Here is a 17,845-nt window from a genome sequence, read left to right on the forward strand (position 1 = left end):
GACAATCAATTTAATTAATGATTGATCACATAACTTAGTAAAAAGGGTTTTAAAATATTTGGTCTTCAAATTTTCCTTTCTCCCCCTCCTAATTTCCTGCCAGTTTACAGTGAATTTTAGTTACTTTTTTGAATTTAATTTGTATTGTTCTTTCTATTACAGGTGCCTGAATGCTTGCACATACTGCAAAACCAAACATGCAAGAGGAGAGCTGGCCAGTTACTCAGTTGCAGAGCTAGTAGACAGAGCCATACAGTCATTCCAAGGTAAGTTTTAAGTACACATTTGTGCAGTTTACATGTTTTCTCTCAGAGAAAAAGGCTGTTCCTTTTCAACTTTGACAGCGTGTTTGTGGTTTTAAAAGCAAGAAATGTAGCAATTTGTCACTTGTATTATTCATGTGTTTGGAAGCATTTGGTGTGTGTGGGATGCAAATTATTTGACTTAATACTTTCAAATATATATTGCCAGCCGCCAGATATCCTTGTTTGATACACGAAAGAACGAGGCTACCAAATTTTAAATATATTTTAAATATTTAAATTTTAAATATTAATGTTTACGTCTGTTCTATGCATTAATTTATCTCCAGACCTACAACTGTAAGCAGTCCGACTTTGGTACATGAACCAGAAACGTAAAAGACGCACTTTTATACTCCTTACGAACATCTGAGGACTATCATCAAAATTTAGAGAGCTGTCCTACAGCAAAGTCCAGCACCAGTCTGACATAGTCTTGATCATTAAATCATACCTTGCAATCAGTGTCCCAGAATGCCCCAACACCATTGCTGGTATATGTTCTAAACTTCATTGTTGATCACACTGTCTATTTTCACTATCTAAGTAGCTCAGTAGTGTTATAGCTGACTGAATTGACCATGTCCTAACTACCAGACTGAACCTGGTGGTGAAAGAACCAATGAGAAAGAAAATATTTTTGTTCTGACAAATTTACTTCTCAAAGACAATCTGTTTATTAGGAATAGCTGCTGTGCAATCCTTGTAGAAATAAAGTCCCTTTTTTTCATTGTGATCACATCATTTGTGTGGCATTACCAGTCTGTTATATTTTATAGACTCAGTGGGTTTATCAATTCAAAACTGGGCATCTGTGAGATATTCTGAGCCACTGTGAGCATGAGCAGTAGAATTACAAGCAAACATAGAGAATAGGAACAGGAGGCGGCGATTTGGCCCTTCGAGCCTACCCTGTCAAACAATATCATGGCTGATCATCCGTTTCACTACACTTTTCTCACTTGTGCTCAATACCCTTTGATCCTTTTAGCCAGTAGAATTATATTCATCCCCATGAAAACATGCAATGTTTTGGCCTCAATCCCTTTCTGTGGCAGAGAAGGCGAGGCAATAGCCTAGTAGTATTATCGCTGGACTGTTAATACAGAGACTTGGGGAACTGGGTTCAAATGCTGCCGTGGCAGATGATGGCATGTGAATTCAATAAAAACCAGGAATTGAGAGTCTAAGGATGGCCATGAATCTATTGTCGATTGTCAGGGGAAAACCTATCACTAATTCCTTTACGGAAGAAAACTGCCATCCTTACTTGGTCTGGTCTACATCTGTCTTTAGACCCACAGTAATGTGGTTGACTCTTAACTACCCAATGTGCAATTAGGGATGGCAGTAAATGCTGGCCTAGCCTGCGGTGCCGACATCTCAAGAAAGAATAATAAAACAAGAATTCCACAGGCTCAGCCTCTCTGGGTGAAGAAATTTATCCTTATCTCAGTCTGAATTGGCCTCCCCAATATCCACAATCAGTGACCCTCAGGTTCTGGATTCCTTGGTCGTAGGATATATCTTTGCTGCATTTAACCTGTCAAATCCTATTAATTCTAACCCCAGGAACCAGCCTGGTAAGCATAAATATCACTCTGCCACCACCTCTACTGGGTCTGCTGTGCCAGTGTGTCAGAACCTGGCAGGCCATACAATCTTTCTGAGGTTACTTCAAGGTTCTGCACAGACTGATTGGCATGATCAACACAGCAGCACATTGACGTGCAGTTTTGGAAGTCACTGCCATGCACAGATCTCAGCAGTTTACACAGCAAAAAATAGCTTAGAAGGAATATGGCCTGGCAAATCCTTCACTCTTCAGTACTTTGGAAGAGGTACTGCAAAGGCAGGGAAGAAAGTTATCTCAAGGTAAGAGTCTGATCACAAGGACCAAGATGGTGTGAAATCTGTTCACTCAATGGATTATGAATCTTTTGAAATCCTAGACCATTGTATATGCTGATGAATATATTTACGCTAGGATAGACAGATGTTTGGTGTCTGAGGGCATCAATAGCAATTGGGAACAGTTAGTAAATTGCAGTTGAGGTCAAAAATGATTCTTGCTGAATGGCAGATAGGCTGAAGGCGATGTATGGCATATTAGTACTTTTTTTTTAATGTTTGTATGTAAGTGTACTCAGTTTGGTTGTTGGATGAGTTCCAAGCTTCAGATCTCATTACATATTGTCCATACGTGGATAGAAGTGCTGAATTTCAGAAATGAGATGATTGTGTCTCTCTGACACCAAGAGATCATTTGACTAAGTCTGGCATCAAGGAGCCAAATTTATTTGCCATATTTAAGTCAATGAGGAAAAAGCAGAAAACTCCAGTAGTTGGAGACACACCCAGCACAGAGGAAGGAGGTTGTGGGCTATTGATAATCGACCATCTCATCCTAGGACATCCTTGCCGTGGTTCCTCAGGCTACTGACCCTGACTTGTCCATCATCGGTTGCTTCTTCAATGACATTTTCCTCCAAAGGTGGTTGGGTTCCTCCTGAAAGTGGTGACATGATATCTGACTCTTTGTCACCGCAGTAGTTTTTTTTGGACAGGACGATGCATGGTTGACGTTCCTGATCAGTCAATGACCAGTTAAGGATATCAATCTGTCACCGTTTAATCAATTAATTTACCAACTAACAAGAAAAATAGGCAGCTTTACTGAATAGGTAAGTGGATCAGTATGCCAGCTATGATAGGTGGGGAAGCCCTTGTTGGCCCTAATCTTGTAGGTAGAGGAGGGGCAAGGGATGATCCCTGAAAGTCTAGTTCCTGCATCCTACTTATTTCAGGTATCATTCTAATTAATCTCAGAACTGCCGACAATGTATTTATATCCGTTCTGAAATAAGGAGACCAAAACAACATACAGTATGCATAATATCATCTCATTAATGCCTTGTACAACTGAACTGTAACATCCTTACCTTTTGTATCTTTTGTCATAAATGATAGCATTCCAGAGTCATTTTACTTACTTACTATGCTTGCGTATTTTTGTGACTCATGCAAGAAAATAGCTAGCTCTCTCTGCACCTCAGAATTCTGCAGTCCTTCTCCTGTTAAGTAGTACTGTTCATTTTTTTAATTCTTCCTGTCAAAATGAACAATGTTACATTTTCCCACATTATACTCCATCTGCCAGATGTTTGCCTACTCACTCAACTTTTCTCTACATCTCCAAACTCCATATGTCTTCATAAATATTTTCCTAGCTGTTTTTACGATCTGTAAATTTAGCTATTATATCTTTATTTGCCTCATCTGAGTTATTGATACAAATTGTAAACAATGGAGGCCTTAGCACAGACCTCTGCAGGATCCCATTCTTTTTCATTCTCTCAATCAATAAAAAGACCCATCTATATATACCCTTTTTTTGTCAGTAGGCAGCCAATCTTCTGTCTATTCTAATATGCCTCCCTCAATATCGTAAACCCATGCTTTGTGCAGTAATTTTTTATGTGACTCTTCTCAAGTGCCTTCTGCTAATCCAAGTACAGTATGTCTACAGGCTCCCCTTTAGCTACCTGTATGATCATGTTGGCATGGTGTATTAAATAAAATCTGACTTCAGGAAGATGATGTGTTTAGGAGTTAGAGATTCTGGGGGACTGAGTGAGTTAATGGAAATATTTTCAGCAATTTAAAGCTTTGTATGTTTATTACATTTAAAATTCTATGTTTAGGGCTAAGTGAAAATTCAAAGGATTATTTTAATTTGTTAATTGCATCATTGAATATCTTTATTTAATATTTACATGACTGCACTTACTACCTGGAAATCACAGTGCACTTATTAAAACTGATTTGACTTCCAAACAGTGGCTTTGATCATTTGAGCTGCCTGAGCTAATTTTCTTTTCCTAAAATATTGATATGTGTACAGGTACAGTCGTAACAGTTCAAATTTAATATTACAGAAAATGCAATATACATCAATTTCTTTAATTGCAATATGTGCTACTGTGAAGTGTCTCAGTGCACATTACATGTACAAAATAAAATCACCAAACATTCTGAGGACTTTTTACATGGTTTCTAACCCCTTAGTCGGAGGAAGTTGCCTTTCACCATTGAGCTTTTGCAGCAGTTTAGTGCATACCTCAATATGTAGTCCTGGATTGCGTGACAGTCTCCAGCACTCTGTCATCAACAGATCTCTCCATTGGCATGCTAGTGAAACACTGATTTCTTAGCGGATATTGGGTAGCTCTGCACTGCCAAGGATTCAAACCTGAGATGTTGCTACCTGCCTTTCCTTATGGCTATTATTTGTTGCCTATTATGTTATCCATGGTATTTCTATCTATGGTAGTTCTAGTCCTGTTCCAGCCACTTGAACACAGAAGATCTGTTATGAATCTCAAGTGTAGTACCTCTTACTACCAGAAGATCAGCTTCCTCCATTTTTCATCCCCTCCATGTTGCTCTCATCTGATATTTTTAATTTATTTTTGACACACAGCTTTCACATTTCAATTAAACTTAGCTAACCATTTTAAAATCAGGAATCCTGAAGAAGGGCTTATACCCGAAACGTTGATTCTCCTGTTCCCTGGATGCTGCCCGACCTGCTGCGCTTTTCCAGCAACACATTTTCAGCTCTGATCTCCAGCATCTGCAGACCTCACTTTCTCCTCTAAAATCAGGAATAGCCATACCCAAGTATTTTTAAGTGAAAGTGAGTGGAGACTTACTACATATTAAACCTAAAAAAAAAGTGATACACACAACTCAGGTAATCAGTTTAAAAATGCAAGTTTGGGAGGCGAGCCTCTGTACAGAGAGGAGAACAGGCTGTTTCAGTTCAAGTTTGTAAGATGCCTTCAATTGCAAGAGTGAAACCTGCAGTTGAACCCAATGGTTCAACTGTTGTCCTGTAACCTTAAGAGCAAGATGGCAGCGATAATCTGGTCTACAGCTGCCTGAGCACACAACTACCTACTTTCCCTTAGTTTCTGTCCTTTACCTCTCCTTATCTTCTCATATCTCGATCAACTTCTCCTGCTCTCACAGCTCTGGGATCCGAGACCCAAGCACCACTCCAGTCTTCTGGCTGCCTCTGAAATGGGTCTTCTGGTGCTCGGAATTGAGCCTAGCAGTGGCTGTACAGCCTACAAACTGCCAGCCTATTCATCCATCCGTTGGCCGGAGCTCCTTTTGTTGCTGGAAGTGCAGCAAGATTTTTCGTATCCCTTCCCCAGTCCAGTGTTTATGTAACCTCCTATAATTTTATAACAACCTCCAGCCCAATACTTTATAACCCCCTAATAATTTTATAACACCCCGTAGACATATAATTTTTATAATTCCCCCCACCCCCTCCCAAATCCTCGTGGTTATTTAATCTCCAGTGTCCGGAGTGTGGTGCTGGAAAAGCACAGCCGGTCAGGCAGCATCTGAGGAGCAGGAGAATCGATGTTTCGGGCATTAACCCTACATCAGAAATGAGGCTTGTGAGCCAAAGGGTTGGAGAGATAAATTTGGATTCTCCTGCTCCTGGGAAGCTACTTGACCTGCTGTGCTTTTGCAGTACCACATTCTTGATTCTGATCTCTAACATTTGCAGTCCTCACTTTCTCCTTAAGTAATCTCCAGTCCAGTTTTTATGTAACCCCAGTAATGTTTATAATCCCCCTAACCCAGTGTTATATTTATAACCCTCTCCCAGTAATTTTATAAACTCTCCATCTCAGTTTAATGTTTTTTTAAGATAAACTTCCCCCAATCACCAGCCCAGTGATTTTACAAACCCCCACCCCAGTTATCTTACGAACTCCCACCTCAAGCCCAGTGATTTTACAATCACAGACTGAGATTTACCAGCACAATGGTACCAACTGCGCTGTCCTTCCCGTTCTCTCCCTTTCATCCCACTATCCGCACCTCGTACCTCACACTAATGCAAACATTGCCCAGTGCTGAACTGTGTGTCTGCACTCTACAGTAGGTAGTCTAAGGCCAAAGAGCAGTCTTCAGTTGTCTGCGACCCCCCGCCACTGGACCAAGACCGTGCGCTGTTAAGTTTGTATGATAACCAGTGTGCAACGGTTTCCCCATGTTAAAAGAACTCTTGTACAGGCACCTTGCACACCCTCAGGATGCAGCTTTAAAATGGCAGTCGAGCCCCATGTCAACAGAGAAAGTGCTTCATTATTCCTCAAGGACTTACTGGCGAAGTGTGGCATTCCCACAGATACCTGGGAATCACTGACCCAAGACCATCCAAGGTGGAGCAGCAGCACCCAGCAAGGCGTTGAGCACCTCGAAACTTTCCACTAGGAAAAAGTGGAAGTCAGGTGAAAACAGCAACAGGAGTGCGCTGCCACACCAATGCCCCACCTACCCTTTCCAGTGATCACCACCAGCTCCGAGTGTAACAGAACCTGTGGTAGCCATATTGGTTTGTACAGCCACCTATGGACTCACCCTGAGAGTGGAAGAGAATTATCCTCATCTGCGAGGGATCACTGATGATGCCAATAACCTTAAGAGCAGCAAAGCTTGGAACTAACCTTGATTTCTAGGTCACTGATAGTTTTTATGAAGGCTTTTGAGATTGAGAGAGGGAAGAAGAGAAGAACTTTAAGTATCCTTGTTATCTGTCCATGTTGTTTTCTCTGTCTGTCTTCCTTTGTGGCAAAACAACATTGGATTCAAATCTAGTATGAAAATGTGATCTGTCTCTTGATCGTAATGACAGTGTAATCTCTGCTGGCTACCGGACTTACGCAGGGGTGTTATAGTTTTTGTACCTGTTCGCTACCCACACCATGTCACATGCACTTCACTAGAGAGCACGGTGTGAATTTTACAGTGATCAGGTAAGGATGCTACTTAGATGGTATAGGTATTGCAGTTTGACTTCTAAACCATAACTCCTCTTACCACATACACTCACTCTGCATTATGTTGAGTACTTCCCAAACCTGAGGCAGCCACTTCTCTCAAAAGGCCCCCAAGGGAAAGAGATCCAACACAAGATTAATTATGGCAGTTCAAACTTCAGTAACAAGTCTTTGACATCAAAGACAAGTTAAAAGAAGTCATCATGTATATTCACCACCTTTGTGGCTAATTTACACTATCAAGCTGGATTCATAAATGCTCGTATTTGTTTAGGAAATTCAAAATATGAGAGAATCATTTGCTGGTTCCTTTATTAGGATAATGCTTTGACCGATCAGAGTCAACTTGCCTTGTTTAAAAATTAAACAACTTCCAGCAGTTAACCGTCAAAGGAAATTAACTGGTTCATTTTTTAAGGCAATGCCTCGACTTGTTAGAGTCCACTTATAGTCCCTGTGTGGAATCCACAGAGTATTCTAGTAAATTGTTCTGATGAATGTAAGAAGAAGAGATAGCAAACTGATCTCATCATAAAAAGACTTTATCAGAAGTAAAGATCGCAGTAATTTGTGTTTCTTAAATTCTTGAAAGTGGGTTACTGAGTGGTAGAAGGTTTATAAATCAATATGCAGTTGACAAATTTATGACTCTCTATGCCATTATCTAAGTTGTTAATAAATAGTGTGAATAACTGAGGCCATAACACAGATGAGACACCATCAGTCGCATGCTGCAAATTTGAGTCTGTACTACTTATTATCCTTACTTTATGTTGCCACACAAGCAATTTTCCAGCCATGTTAGTAAGCAACCCTCAATTCCATGGGCTTCTACCTTAGTTAACAGTCTCTTATTGTGAGACTTATCACATGATTTCTGGAAGTCCAAATGAATAATATCCGAAGACAATCCCCTGTCCGCTACCTTAGTCTCTTCAGAAAATTCCATGAAATTTGTGGGCGGCACAGTGGTTAGCACTGCTGCCTCACAGCGCCTGAGACCCAGGTTCAATTCCTGCCTCAGGCGACTGACTGTGTGGAGTTTGCACGTTCTCCCCGTGTCTGCGTGGGTTTCCTCCGGGTGCTCCGGTTTCCTCCCACAGTCCAAAGATGTGCAGCTCAGGTGAATTGGCCATGCTAAATTGCCCGTAGTGTTAGGTAAGGAGTAAATGTAGGGGTATGGGTGGGTTGCGCTTCGGCGGGTCGGTGTGGACTTGTTGGGCCGAAGGGCCTGTTTCCACACTGTAATGTAATCTAATGTAATCTAATCTAATAATCTACTTGTCATGAATCTGTGCTGTGAGAATTCTGAGAAATATTAACTAAATCATGTGAGTTATGCAAATAGAATATGAAAGTTGCACAAAAGCAATGAAAGCCAGAACAGATAACAATGCTAATGTTTGAAATTTTGTTATTAAAGAGGTAGTGTCAGTATGTTACCTATTTTAAAAGCGCTCAAAGGACCTTATCAAATCACAAAGAAAATCAACAAGTGGTTTCTCTCGGATTGGGGAGTCCAGAACTAGAGGGCATAGGTTTAGGGTGTGAGGGGAAAGATTTAAAAGAGATCTAAGGGGCAACATTTTCACGCAGAGGGTGGTATGTGTATGGAATGAGCTGCCAGAGGATGCGGTGGAGGCTGGTACAATTGCAACACTTAAGAGGCATTTGGAAGGGTATATGAATAGGAAGGGTTTGGAGGGATATGGGCTGGGTGCTGGCAGGTGGGACTAGATTGGGTTGGGATATCTAGTCAGCATGGATAGGTTGGACCGAAGGGTCTGTTTCCATGCTGTACATCTCCATGACTCTAAGTGTGTCATGTTAATATGGCAAAGTGATACTGTGACATAGAGGATATTCAAAAGAGGAGTGCCTTATAGTGGTGCAACCAGCAGGGAATGAAATAAAAAAATATTAGAGTGATACAGAATGAATAAGAAATTGTAAATTCTAAAATTGACACTCCAGTCATCATATTGAATAATAAGGGTGTTCTTAAACATTTGATATGTTTTTATGCTGTTCTCAGAAAATTATTGAGGTGACTTCTGAAAGCTATTACAGATTGCTAAATTGATTTAGATTAATAGATCAGGTGAAATACTGGTTGTAGGTTGCATTTCGAAAAACTGAAAATAATTGGGGAAAGTTGCCATGGCTTCGGGAAAGGGAAATTGCGTTCAACCAATTTATTGGAGTTCTTTGAAGGAATGATGTGTTGTTGTTGTTGAGGGACACCTGTAAACATACTCCCAAGAAGGTATTTGATGTGATGCCACATACAAAGTAGAAACAAATGAAAGGAAGACCCAGTGACACTCCACGCATGTTAAAATAGCGAGTGAAAGGAGACCTGGAGACAGAGTGCCACTTTTTAGAATTGATTTTTTTCTTGCTTACAGGAGAAGAAATTTGTTTGGTCAGTTCTGGTAATTGTTTAAGTCCGTTCTATTCTTAAGGCTTAAAATATATCAGAACTGGAAATAGGGTTTACAAAAAAGGAAATAAGCATGAGAATAAATGATTGGTTAATTCAAAGAAAAGGATGCAAGTACAGGGATGGATTTCAGTGAGATTCGGATAATATATGCCTGCAAATATGTTTACAGATTTAACCAGCTTTGACTCAGTATTTGAGTTGAACACTGAATTACAGACGCTTTGACATATCAGGGAGGTCGAATGACAGCTGGATATTTTTTACCACAAGGTGGTCACTCCCAATAGGATAGAATCTTCTGATTTAGTTAATAGTCAGGGAAAGGAGGGTTTGACTATGACTGAGACAAGATTAAGGGACCCAGCGGGCAAGAATGAAAGAGTTTCCAGCCTTGCAGTTGTCCTGCTTTTTTAGATGAGTGAGGGGGGCAGCAGGTAAATGAGCTAACTAGCATGGTGCCATTGTACAAGGGGCCATTCAAGTGGGATGTGGCCTAAAGGAATGTAGTGTTTTTGATGCCAATGTGTAGATGTTGGTGCAGTTTTCTTCCAGGGACGTGAGATGGAGATCAAATGGCCAATCTGTCAGTTTTTCGAAAGCTAAATTATTGCCAGTAGAAATCCTGAGCTGTGGAAATTTGATTTGAATGTTGGCTACAACATTTTAAAGTCTAAAACCCAATAGCTCTGCAGAGACTGATATTTATATGCTGCATAATCCTGTAATTTTCCTCGTAAAGTTTCATTATAAAAATTTGAGACTTTTAAAAGTTTAATGCTTTAACTCGAGGAGGCCGAGTGAAAAGTTGCAGTCTTTCCTAGTCACACCTAATGAGGATGGTTGTGGGTTTTGGAGGTCTATCTTAATGTGTTGGGATATCATTGCTAATTGGACCACGCACTTTTGTATCCAGTGAGAAATTTGAAGCTTCATCACTGCTGAATATCCAGGCATCATGACACACTAGTGCCAGGCAATGACCATCTCCAACAAGAGAGAATTTAACCACCATCCCTTGACAATGCAATTACGATTGCTTAATCCCTACTATCAATATCATGGGGATTCCATTGACCAGAAATCGAACTGGACTAGCCGTATAAATACAGTGGCTACAAGAGCAGATCTGAGGTTAGGAATCCTGCAATGAGTAACTCACCACCTGACTCTGCAAACTCCCCCATCTACAAGACACAAGTCAGGACTGTGGTGGAATATTCCTCAATTGCCTGGATGAACGTACTGCCTGCATCACTCAAGAAGCTTGACACCATCCAGCCGAAAGAAACTTGATTGGCACCATGTCCACAACCATTCATTTCCTCCACCAATGGTGCTCAGTAGGAATGTGTACATAACTACAAGATGCACTGAATTATTCACTAGACTTCTTAGACAGACTTTCAAACCCCATCATGCCGAAGAACAAGGTCAACATATACATGGGAACACCATCACCTGCAAGTTCTCCTCAAAACCAACAGCACTAAAGAAGCGTAAATTCATCCAAGGCAAAGCAGTCCACTTGATTGGCACTACATCTACAAGTAACCACTTCTTCTGCCACCGACATTCAGCAGCAATGTGTATAATCTACAAGATGCACTGGAGAAATTTCACCCAAGATCGTTAGACAGCTCCCTCCTAACCCATTGACCATTTCCAACAAGAAAGACAAGGGCAGCAGATATATGGGAAAACCACCACCTCTTCCCCTTCAAGCACTGATCATCCTGACTTGGAGATATATTGTTGTTCCTTCACTGTTGCTGGGTCAAAATCCTGGAATTCCCTCTCTAAGACATTGTGGGTCAAACTACAGCACGTGGACTGCAGTGGTTCCAGAAGGCAGTTTACCACCAACTTCTCAAATGAATGAGGAGCAGGCAATAAAGGCTGGCTGAAACAGCCATGACCCACAGAAGAAAAAAAATTTTTCTAAACTCCAGTCTTAGTCAGTCCAGCCTCTCTTCATACATCGGTCCTGCCATTCCAGTGAATCAGTCTGGCAAACATTTTACACTCTCTTGATAGCCAGAACATCTTCCTGAGATAAAGGCACCAAACAGAGTACATAGTACTCCAGATATGGTTTCACAAAGGCCCTGCACGATTGCAGCAAACATATCTGTGCCTGTACCCGGATCCTTTCGATGTGAAGGCCATTTGCCGCCTTCACTACTTACTGCACCTGAATGCTTGCTTTCAGCAACTGGTGTATAAGGACACCAGGTTTCATTGCAATCTCTTTCTCCCCCCCCCCCCCCCCCCCCCCCCCATCCCAGTCTATCACCATTTGGATAATAATCTGCTTTCCCGTTTTTGTCACCAAAATGAATGATCTAACATTTATCTACATTATACTTCATCTACCTATTCACTCAACTTATTCAAATGACATTGAAGCATCTGATCTGTAATAACATTTCTGAACAAGTTGATTAGAAAATATAGGAGTCTATCAAATTCTAAGAAGACGGGACAGGTGAAACAGAGGAATGATATTTCTGGTGATGAAAAAGTCCAAAATAGTGCTAAAAATGTAAGGAAACTGGTTAAGCCATTTAGGACTGAAACGAGAAAATCTTTCTTTGCTCAGAATGCAGTGAGTCTGTGGAATTCTCTGCCACACAAAGCAGTTGATGGCAAAAACATTGAAAGTTTTCAAGAATCAATTGGATATAGTTCTTTGGGCTAAAGGGATCAAAAAGTATGAGGAGAAAATAGGAACCAAGTACTTAGTTGGAAGACCAAATATGATCATATTAAATTACTGAGCAGGCTTAAAAGCTGAATGGCCTATTCTTCCTAATTTCTTTGTTCACTCCTTGACTGGAGAAACCAAAAACTGACTCCTGACATCTTGATGTTTGACAGTTTGGAAATACAAAACTTGGTTTGAAATGCTTGGCTTTTTCTGTTCCAATTCCAGATAAAAATATTGTGGAGTATTATTTGAAAATGATATTAATATAGCTTGTGAGCTTTCATCCTTGCTTGCTTTATAGAGTGAATGCATTTAATATCTTCAATATTTTTATTTTGTAGTTCAACAATAGACTTTTAAATATATAACTGCAGTTTGTGCAATTTTCTTTTTAAGTTTCCATTCAGTGTGTTGTACTTCGATTTTAAGTCTCTAGATGCTTCTGTCAAGTTATAGAGAGGCAATTGTACCAAACTAGCAATTATTCCGATCAGCCCTCAAAAGTAAAATAGCGAGAGGCAGCTGGCTAAGCAGCTCTTACTCAGTCCACCTCATACGTCTGCCATTAAAATGATAGTGACAAAGGCATAAAGCGTGTGCTTGTAGTTTTTTTTAATCTCTCCACCCAAGGGAGACAGGATCACAAAGTCAGAGAAGCAGCTGCTATGGCCACTGTTGTCTGCGTTGCAATTTGTTGTGAGGAAAGAGTCTCATTATGGTCATTGTTATTGGTGCTATAAAGATGATGCCATCTTGATCAGGTCCAGTTGGCACCTTTTGAACTAACAGATGATTTTCTTGCTGATGTGCTGTCAATGAGGACAGTGTTAAATAAAGGAGGATGCTGGGATTTCACTGATCTGGCTCTTCTGAACTAAAGATGTCTATACATGCGCACAGATTTAGGGAAAAAAACAGCTGTGGAGACATTAGTCCGAAAACAGAATTTTTTCAAATGTAATGAAACAAAAGCACATGCTTTTGTAATTATACCTCTACCAGGTGGTGCCCTGGGGCTTAGTTAATGTAGAATTTCTTGAGGTGGTGAATGTGGAGAGCAAACCATAGCAACACCATCTGCTGCTTCCTGTTCACTCGTTAATTCCTCTATTCTCTTCAGCATAGATTGGATTGACTTTGAACAGCAGTTTGTCTGTTAGTGCACAAACATCCCTTGTAATTCAGTATTCAGAAAACTGTCCTCTGGGCACTGGATATTTCCAGTACCCTAAGCTGTAATTTAATTTGTTAGAAAATGTATTTTTTCCTGTGCCTGTTAATGCTTGTTATAAGTTCATCCTGCCATGAAAATGCCAATATGCCAAATCATTTGAAAATCCCTTTCAGTTTGCCTGCAATTATGCCAATTACAACTTTGAACTTGTGTGGACTCCTGGAATTGACCTGTACTGCTATGTATATATGTGATATTTCTTACACTCGTTTGATCATGTGTATAAACATACAGAGTTACAATTGCTATGCATCCCACCTTCACCTGGAATAATGAGCAGAAGGTATTTGGTGTCTCCACTTTGGATATGAATGCTACTCAAAATGTCCTGATGAAAGATCTTGACCTGAAAGACTGACCCTCCCGCTTCTCTGATACTGCTTGACCAGCCGTGCTTTGTCCAGCTCCACACTTTATTGACCCCCACTACTCAAGATAATGCAGTAAGAGGAGAAAGTGAGGTCTGCAGATGCTGGAGATCAAAGTTGAAACTTTATTGCTGGAACAGCACAGCAGGTCAGGCAGCATCCAGGGAACAGGAGATTCGACGTTTCGGGCACAGGCCCTTCTTCAGGAAATGCAGTAAGAGCAACATGTTGGCTTGAGTACTGCAATGTGCGGTGTTTTTCATTGTGACCAAACTGTGAATGTTCTTAGACACTTTATTTTCCCTTTCCTAGGTGTTTTAAAAAAAAACTACATTTGCAGCCAAAGCTACCTCATTTTCGTGATTCAGATTGCTTTTCATGTTTTAAAATATAAAATAATTAGTTACAGCTGTGCTTAAATTTCTTTCTACCCAGCCCTTCCTGGATGATTGTTGTCTTCCCTCCTTTTAGCAACAGAAGATCAAGAGTCAGCCATGCAGCTTTCATGCCTGCTGTCCTCTTATAGTCATCATCTATCTCAATATTATATTTCTTTATTACCTCCCTATCCTTAGATTGCTAGTTATTAATTGCATCAGTCTCTATTATGAACTGACTAAATGATTTAACTTTCACAGCTCTACAGGATAGAGAATTCTAAAGATTAATCACCTTTGGAATGAAGGCGTTACTGCTTATCACTTCAGTTTTGTTTATTAACCTGTTGTTTGGGATTTACCCAAAAGTCTTATGAAAGATAATCCAAAAACATCATATCCACTCATTCCCCTTATTGACTCTGCTGGTAACATCCTCAGAAAGCTTGCAGGTTTGTCAAACTTGATTTCCCATTGACTACGTTCTCATTCCTCCGTTGACTGATTCAACTTTGTTTGATTATACACATGCTCAATTATGATTAGAACTTTGTTACCAATCGTTTCTATTCGCGTTCATACACTATTACATTGGAGACACCTAAGAATCTATCTTTATTATTTTAATCTTATGTTTCCTCGACAACAACATTAACAGATATGGAGGTCAGAAGTACACAGATAACATCTTGCTGTACGTCTCCACAATCTTTCAGCTTTATTGCTGCACCTCTGTTCAGTGATAGCTCGTCTTGGAGGATGCAATAATTTTTTCTATCTTAATATTTGCCATTTTGTAGCTTTACCACTGATTCCATTCCCCTCCAAAACTAGTGTCTCAGACTAACCTGGGTGTTAGGTTTCTATTTAACCCAAGCTGAATTTCCTATTCCTTGCAAGAAGAAGCATTACCAATTCCATTACTGTTGGTAAATATTAGCTAATTTCACTGTATGAAATCAGAATCAGACATCCTGATTTGTTTGATAGTGTGTTTAATCCCTCGGGTTGAAGCAAATTATTCAGCTTGGATGAAAAGGCTACGGTTTATGCAAAGCTAAATTAATAAATATGACTTACGAATATATTGTGTAAGACAGGAAGTTACCAAGGGTTGAAAAACAGATGAAGCAAAAACACTACTATTGAAAGTGAAATTTGGTATTAATCTGACACTTTATTACATTTTTTTAGTATTTTCATGAATAATGAAGTTGGTTCTTGTAGTTCAGTGATAGTGTCCCTACCTTTGAGCCCAGAATCCTGGGTTCAAGTCCCACCAGCTCCAGAGGTGTGTCATAACATCCCTGCACAGGTTGGTTAGGAAAAGAAAATAAAGTTTATTATGGTTTGTTTGGAAAATGTGGGAACTGTTTTCTAAACAACTAGATCCGCAAGCAATTAATCCGCAAGCAAAAAACAATTAATCTGTTTTTTGTTTTAGGGAGGAATTTTGAACAGGTCAATAGGAAAAATCGCTGCTTTTTTCAAATACTGCCTTAGGAAGTAAACAGTAAAGAAGAAAATAAATAGTAAATTATCCCCTCCAACCATGCATATATGATGGAAAGCATGATTTCAAGTTTGCTTTCTCTTTAAATTTTCAAGTATTTGCACTCCATATTGAATTGAATAGAATTAGATTTAATGACACATACTGACATCAGTACAGTGAAACATTTACAAGTTACCACTTATGACACCATCTTAGATACAAAGGTGCCGAGGTACTGAATATGTAGAGACAAATGCATCAGAACTGCTGATCATTGTGATGTGGATTATATCTAATTTTTAGCAATGCAACATGTAGGTTTGGCTCCAAGTGTCCGTAACCAACTCTTAAATAAGATTACAGTATAGTTTCAATATGCTGTTCTGGAGCTGATTGAAAGTAGGGGAAAGGTCAGAATCGATCTCTTTCTGTCAATATGAAGCAGGCATGTTTTGTCACATGAGTGCAACTATGCTGTGTGAAAGTATCAGGAACAGCTACACATTGTGCTTGAGAAATACAAACCACCAAAACATGTTTACAAAACATTGTTTTTTTACTGAGACTTATAGTATCCAGTTGAGAGGACAGAAGAAATGGTTTAGAACAAAATAGCACTCCATGTGCTTGACACTGTTCTGTAAAGTGAACCTCCTTCTTGAACAGCAAGATATGAATCCTGTAAAGGTTTTAGTAGTATTACCATTCATATGTAGTAAAGTGGAAACGGGTTTATTTTTAAAGTTCTTGGAAAGGTTTGGATGCAAGTTTTTGAAATTTCACAATAGAGTAGCAAGTTAAACATATGTCAATAAACAGAACGTGACTATCTTTGAACATGAGAAACTAACTGCAAGATTTGCATTTACTTTGATACTTGTCAACAAAATAAATAATTTGAACACAAGTTTCTCATGTTCATATGATTGACGAGTTAGTTTAAGAACTTGAGTATAAATAACCAACATTACCCCTGTGTTGATGTCATTTAAAATAGCATTTTTAAAGTAAGTTCAAATGTGGTGAATAATGTACAGGTACTTTGAAATATATCTGGTGTTAGTGTGATATATGAACTGTATATGTGGAAGTGTTTGGATGCAAGTGGTATTTAATTGCTTAATATATGTATTCTGCACTCTATGGGAGTGAAGGGCAATCTTTTGCTGACAGATGGAATATACAGTCCAGAGGCCGGTCATTCAACCCAGCTTCTCTACGCAGATGTTTCTGGTCACGTGAACCTCTCTTCATCTCATCCTGTCTGCATTACCTTCTCTCCTTTTGCATCACCTATTATTTAGCTTCCCTTTAAAGCATCTATCCAATGCTTTTCACCTCTGCTTCTCCTTGTGGTTGTGAGTTTCACATTCTGTTCATTCTGTGGGTAACTGAAGTGTCTCCTGAATCACTTCTGGATTTATTAGTGACTACTTTATATTTTCAGCCTTTGATTTTATTCTTATTCCATATATGGAAACAATTTCTCCACCTTACCAATGGCCTTCACTAGGAATAAATAATAGCTGTGGTGGACGTAGGGTGTGATAATGACAGATTGGTAAGTGGCTGCTCAGTTACATAGAAGAGAGAAGTGTTTTCTATACAACTAGCATGAAAACTAAGCGAGAAAGTTGAATAGTCAGCAGATTAGTTTCTGAGAGTGTATAAGTTGGGTCATGGTCAAGATGAACTTGGGGCTGACTAGAGTTAATGAAACAACATAAACGTCGGCGTAGTTCAAAAAGGTTAGAGTTGGATAGTACCACTGCTATACAAGATGGAATAGACTCAGTGAATGCCTAGTAGTTCAGACCTGAAGCAATGGGCCATCAGCCTCTGAATTGTAACCTATGACATTCTCTTAACATCATGGCCTAGCTCCTCCACACTCTACCAGTACTGTCGAGCTAGGAGATTGACCTCGGTTAAATGGGGAGAAAGTGAGGTCTGCAGATGCTGGAGATCAGAGCTGGAAATGTGTTGCTGGAAAAGCGCAGCAGGTCAGGCAGCATCCAGGGAACAGGAGAATCGACGTTTCGGGCATAAG

At 39.7% G+C, this 17,845-nt stretch overlaps 1 protein-coding gene across 1 annotated transcript in view; it reads left to right on the plus strand.

Annotated features, from left to right (window-relative positions):
* cdkal1 (CDK5 regulatory subunit associated protein 1-like 1) overlaps positions 1-17,845 on the plus strand; it is a 596,132-nt gene that overhangs the window by 185,179 nt on the left and 393,108 nt on the right. Inside the window, exons 8-10 of the mRNA XM_043718943.1 lie at positions 163-266; positions 13,836-13,845; positions 15,453-15,461. Of these exons, the coding sequence (XP_043574878.1) occupies positions 163-266; positions 13,836-13,845; positions 15,453-15,461 (123 nt within the window). The remainder of the gene's footprint in view (positions 1-162; positions 267-13,835; positions 13,846-15,452; positions 15,462-17,845) is intronic.

Source organism: Chiloscyllium plagiosum, chromosome 29 (genome assembly GCF_004010195.1).
Source record: "Chiloscyllium plagiosum isolate BGI_BamShark_2017 chromosome 29, ASM401019v2, whole genome shotgun sequence".
Taxonomy (NCBI): Eukaryota; Metazoa; Chordata; class Chondrichthyes; order Orectolobiformes; family Hemiscylliidae; genus Chiloscyllium; species Chiloscyllium plagiosum.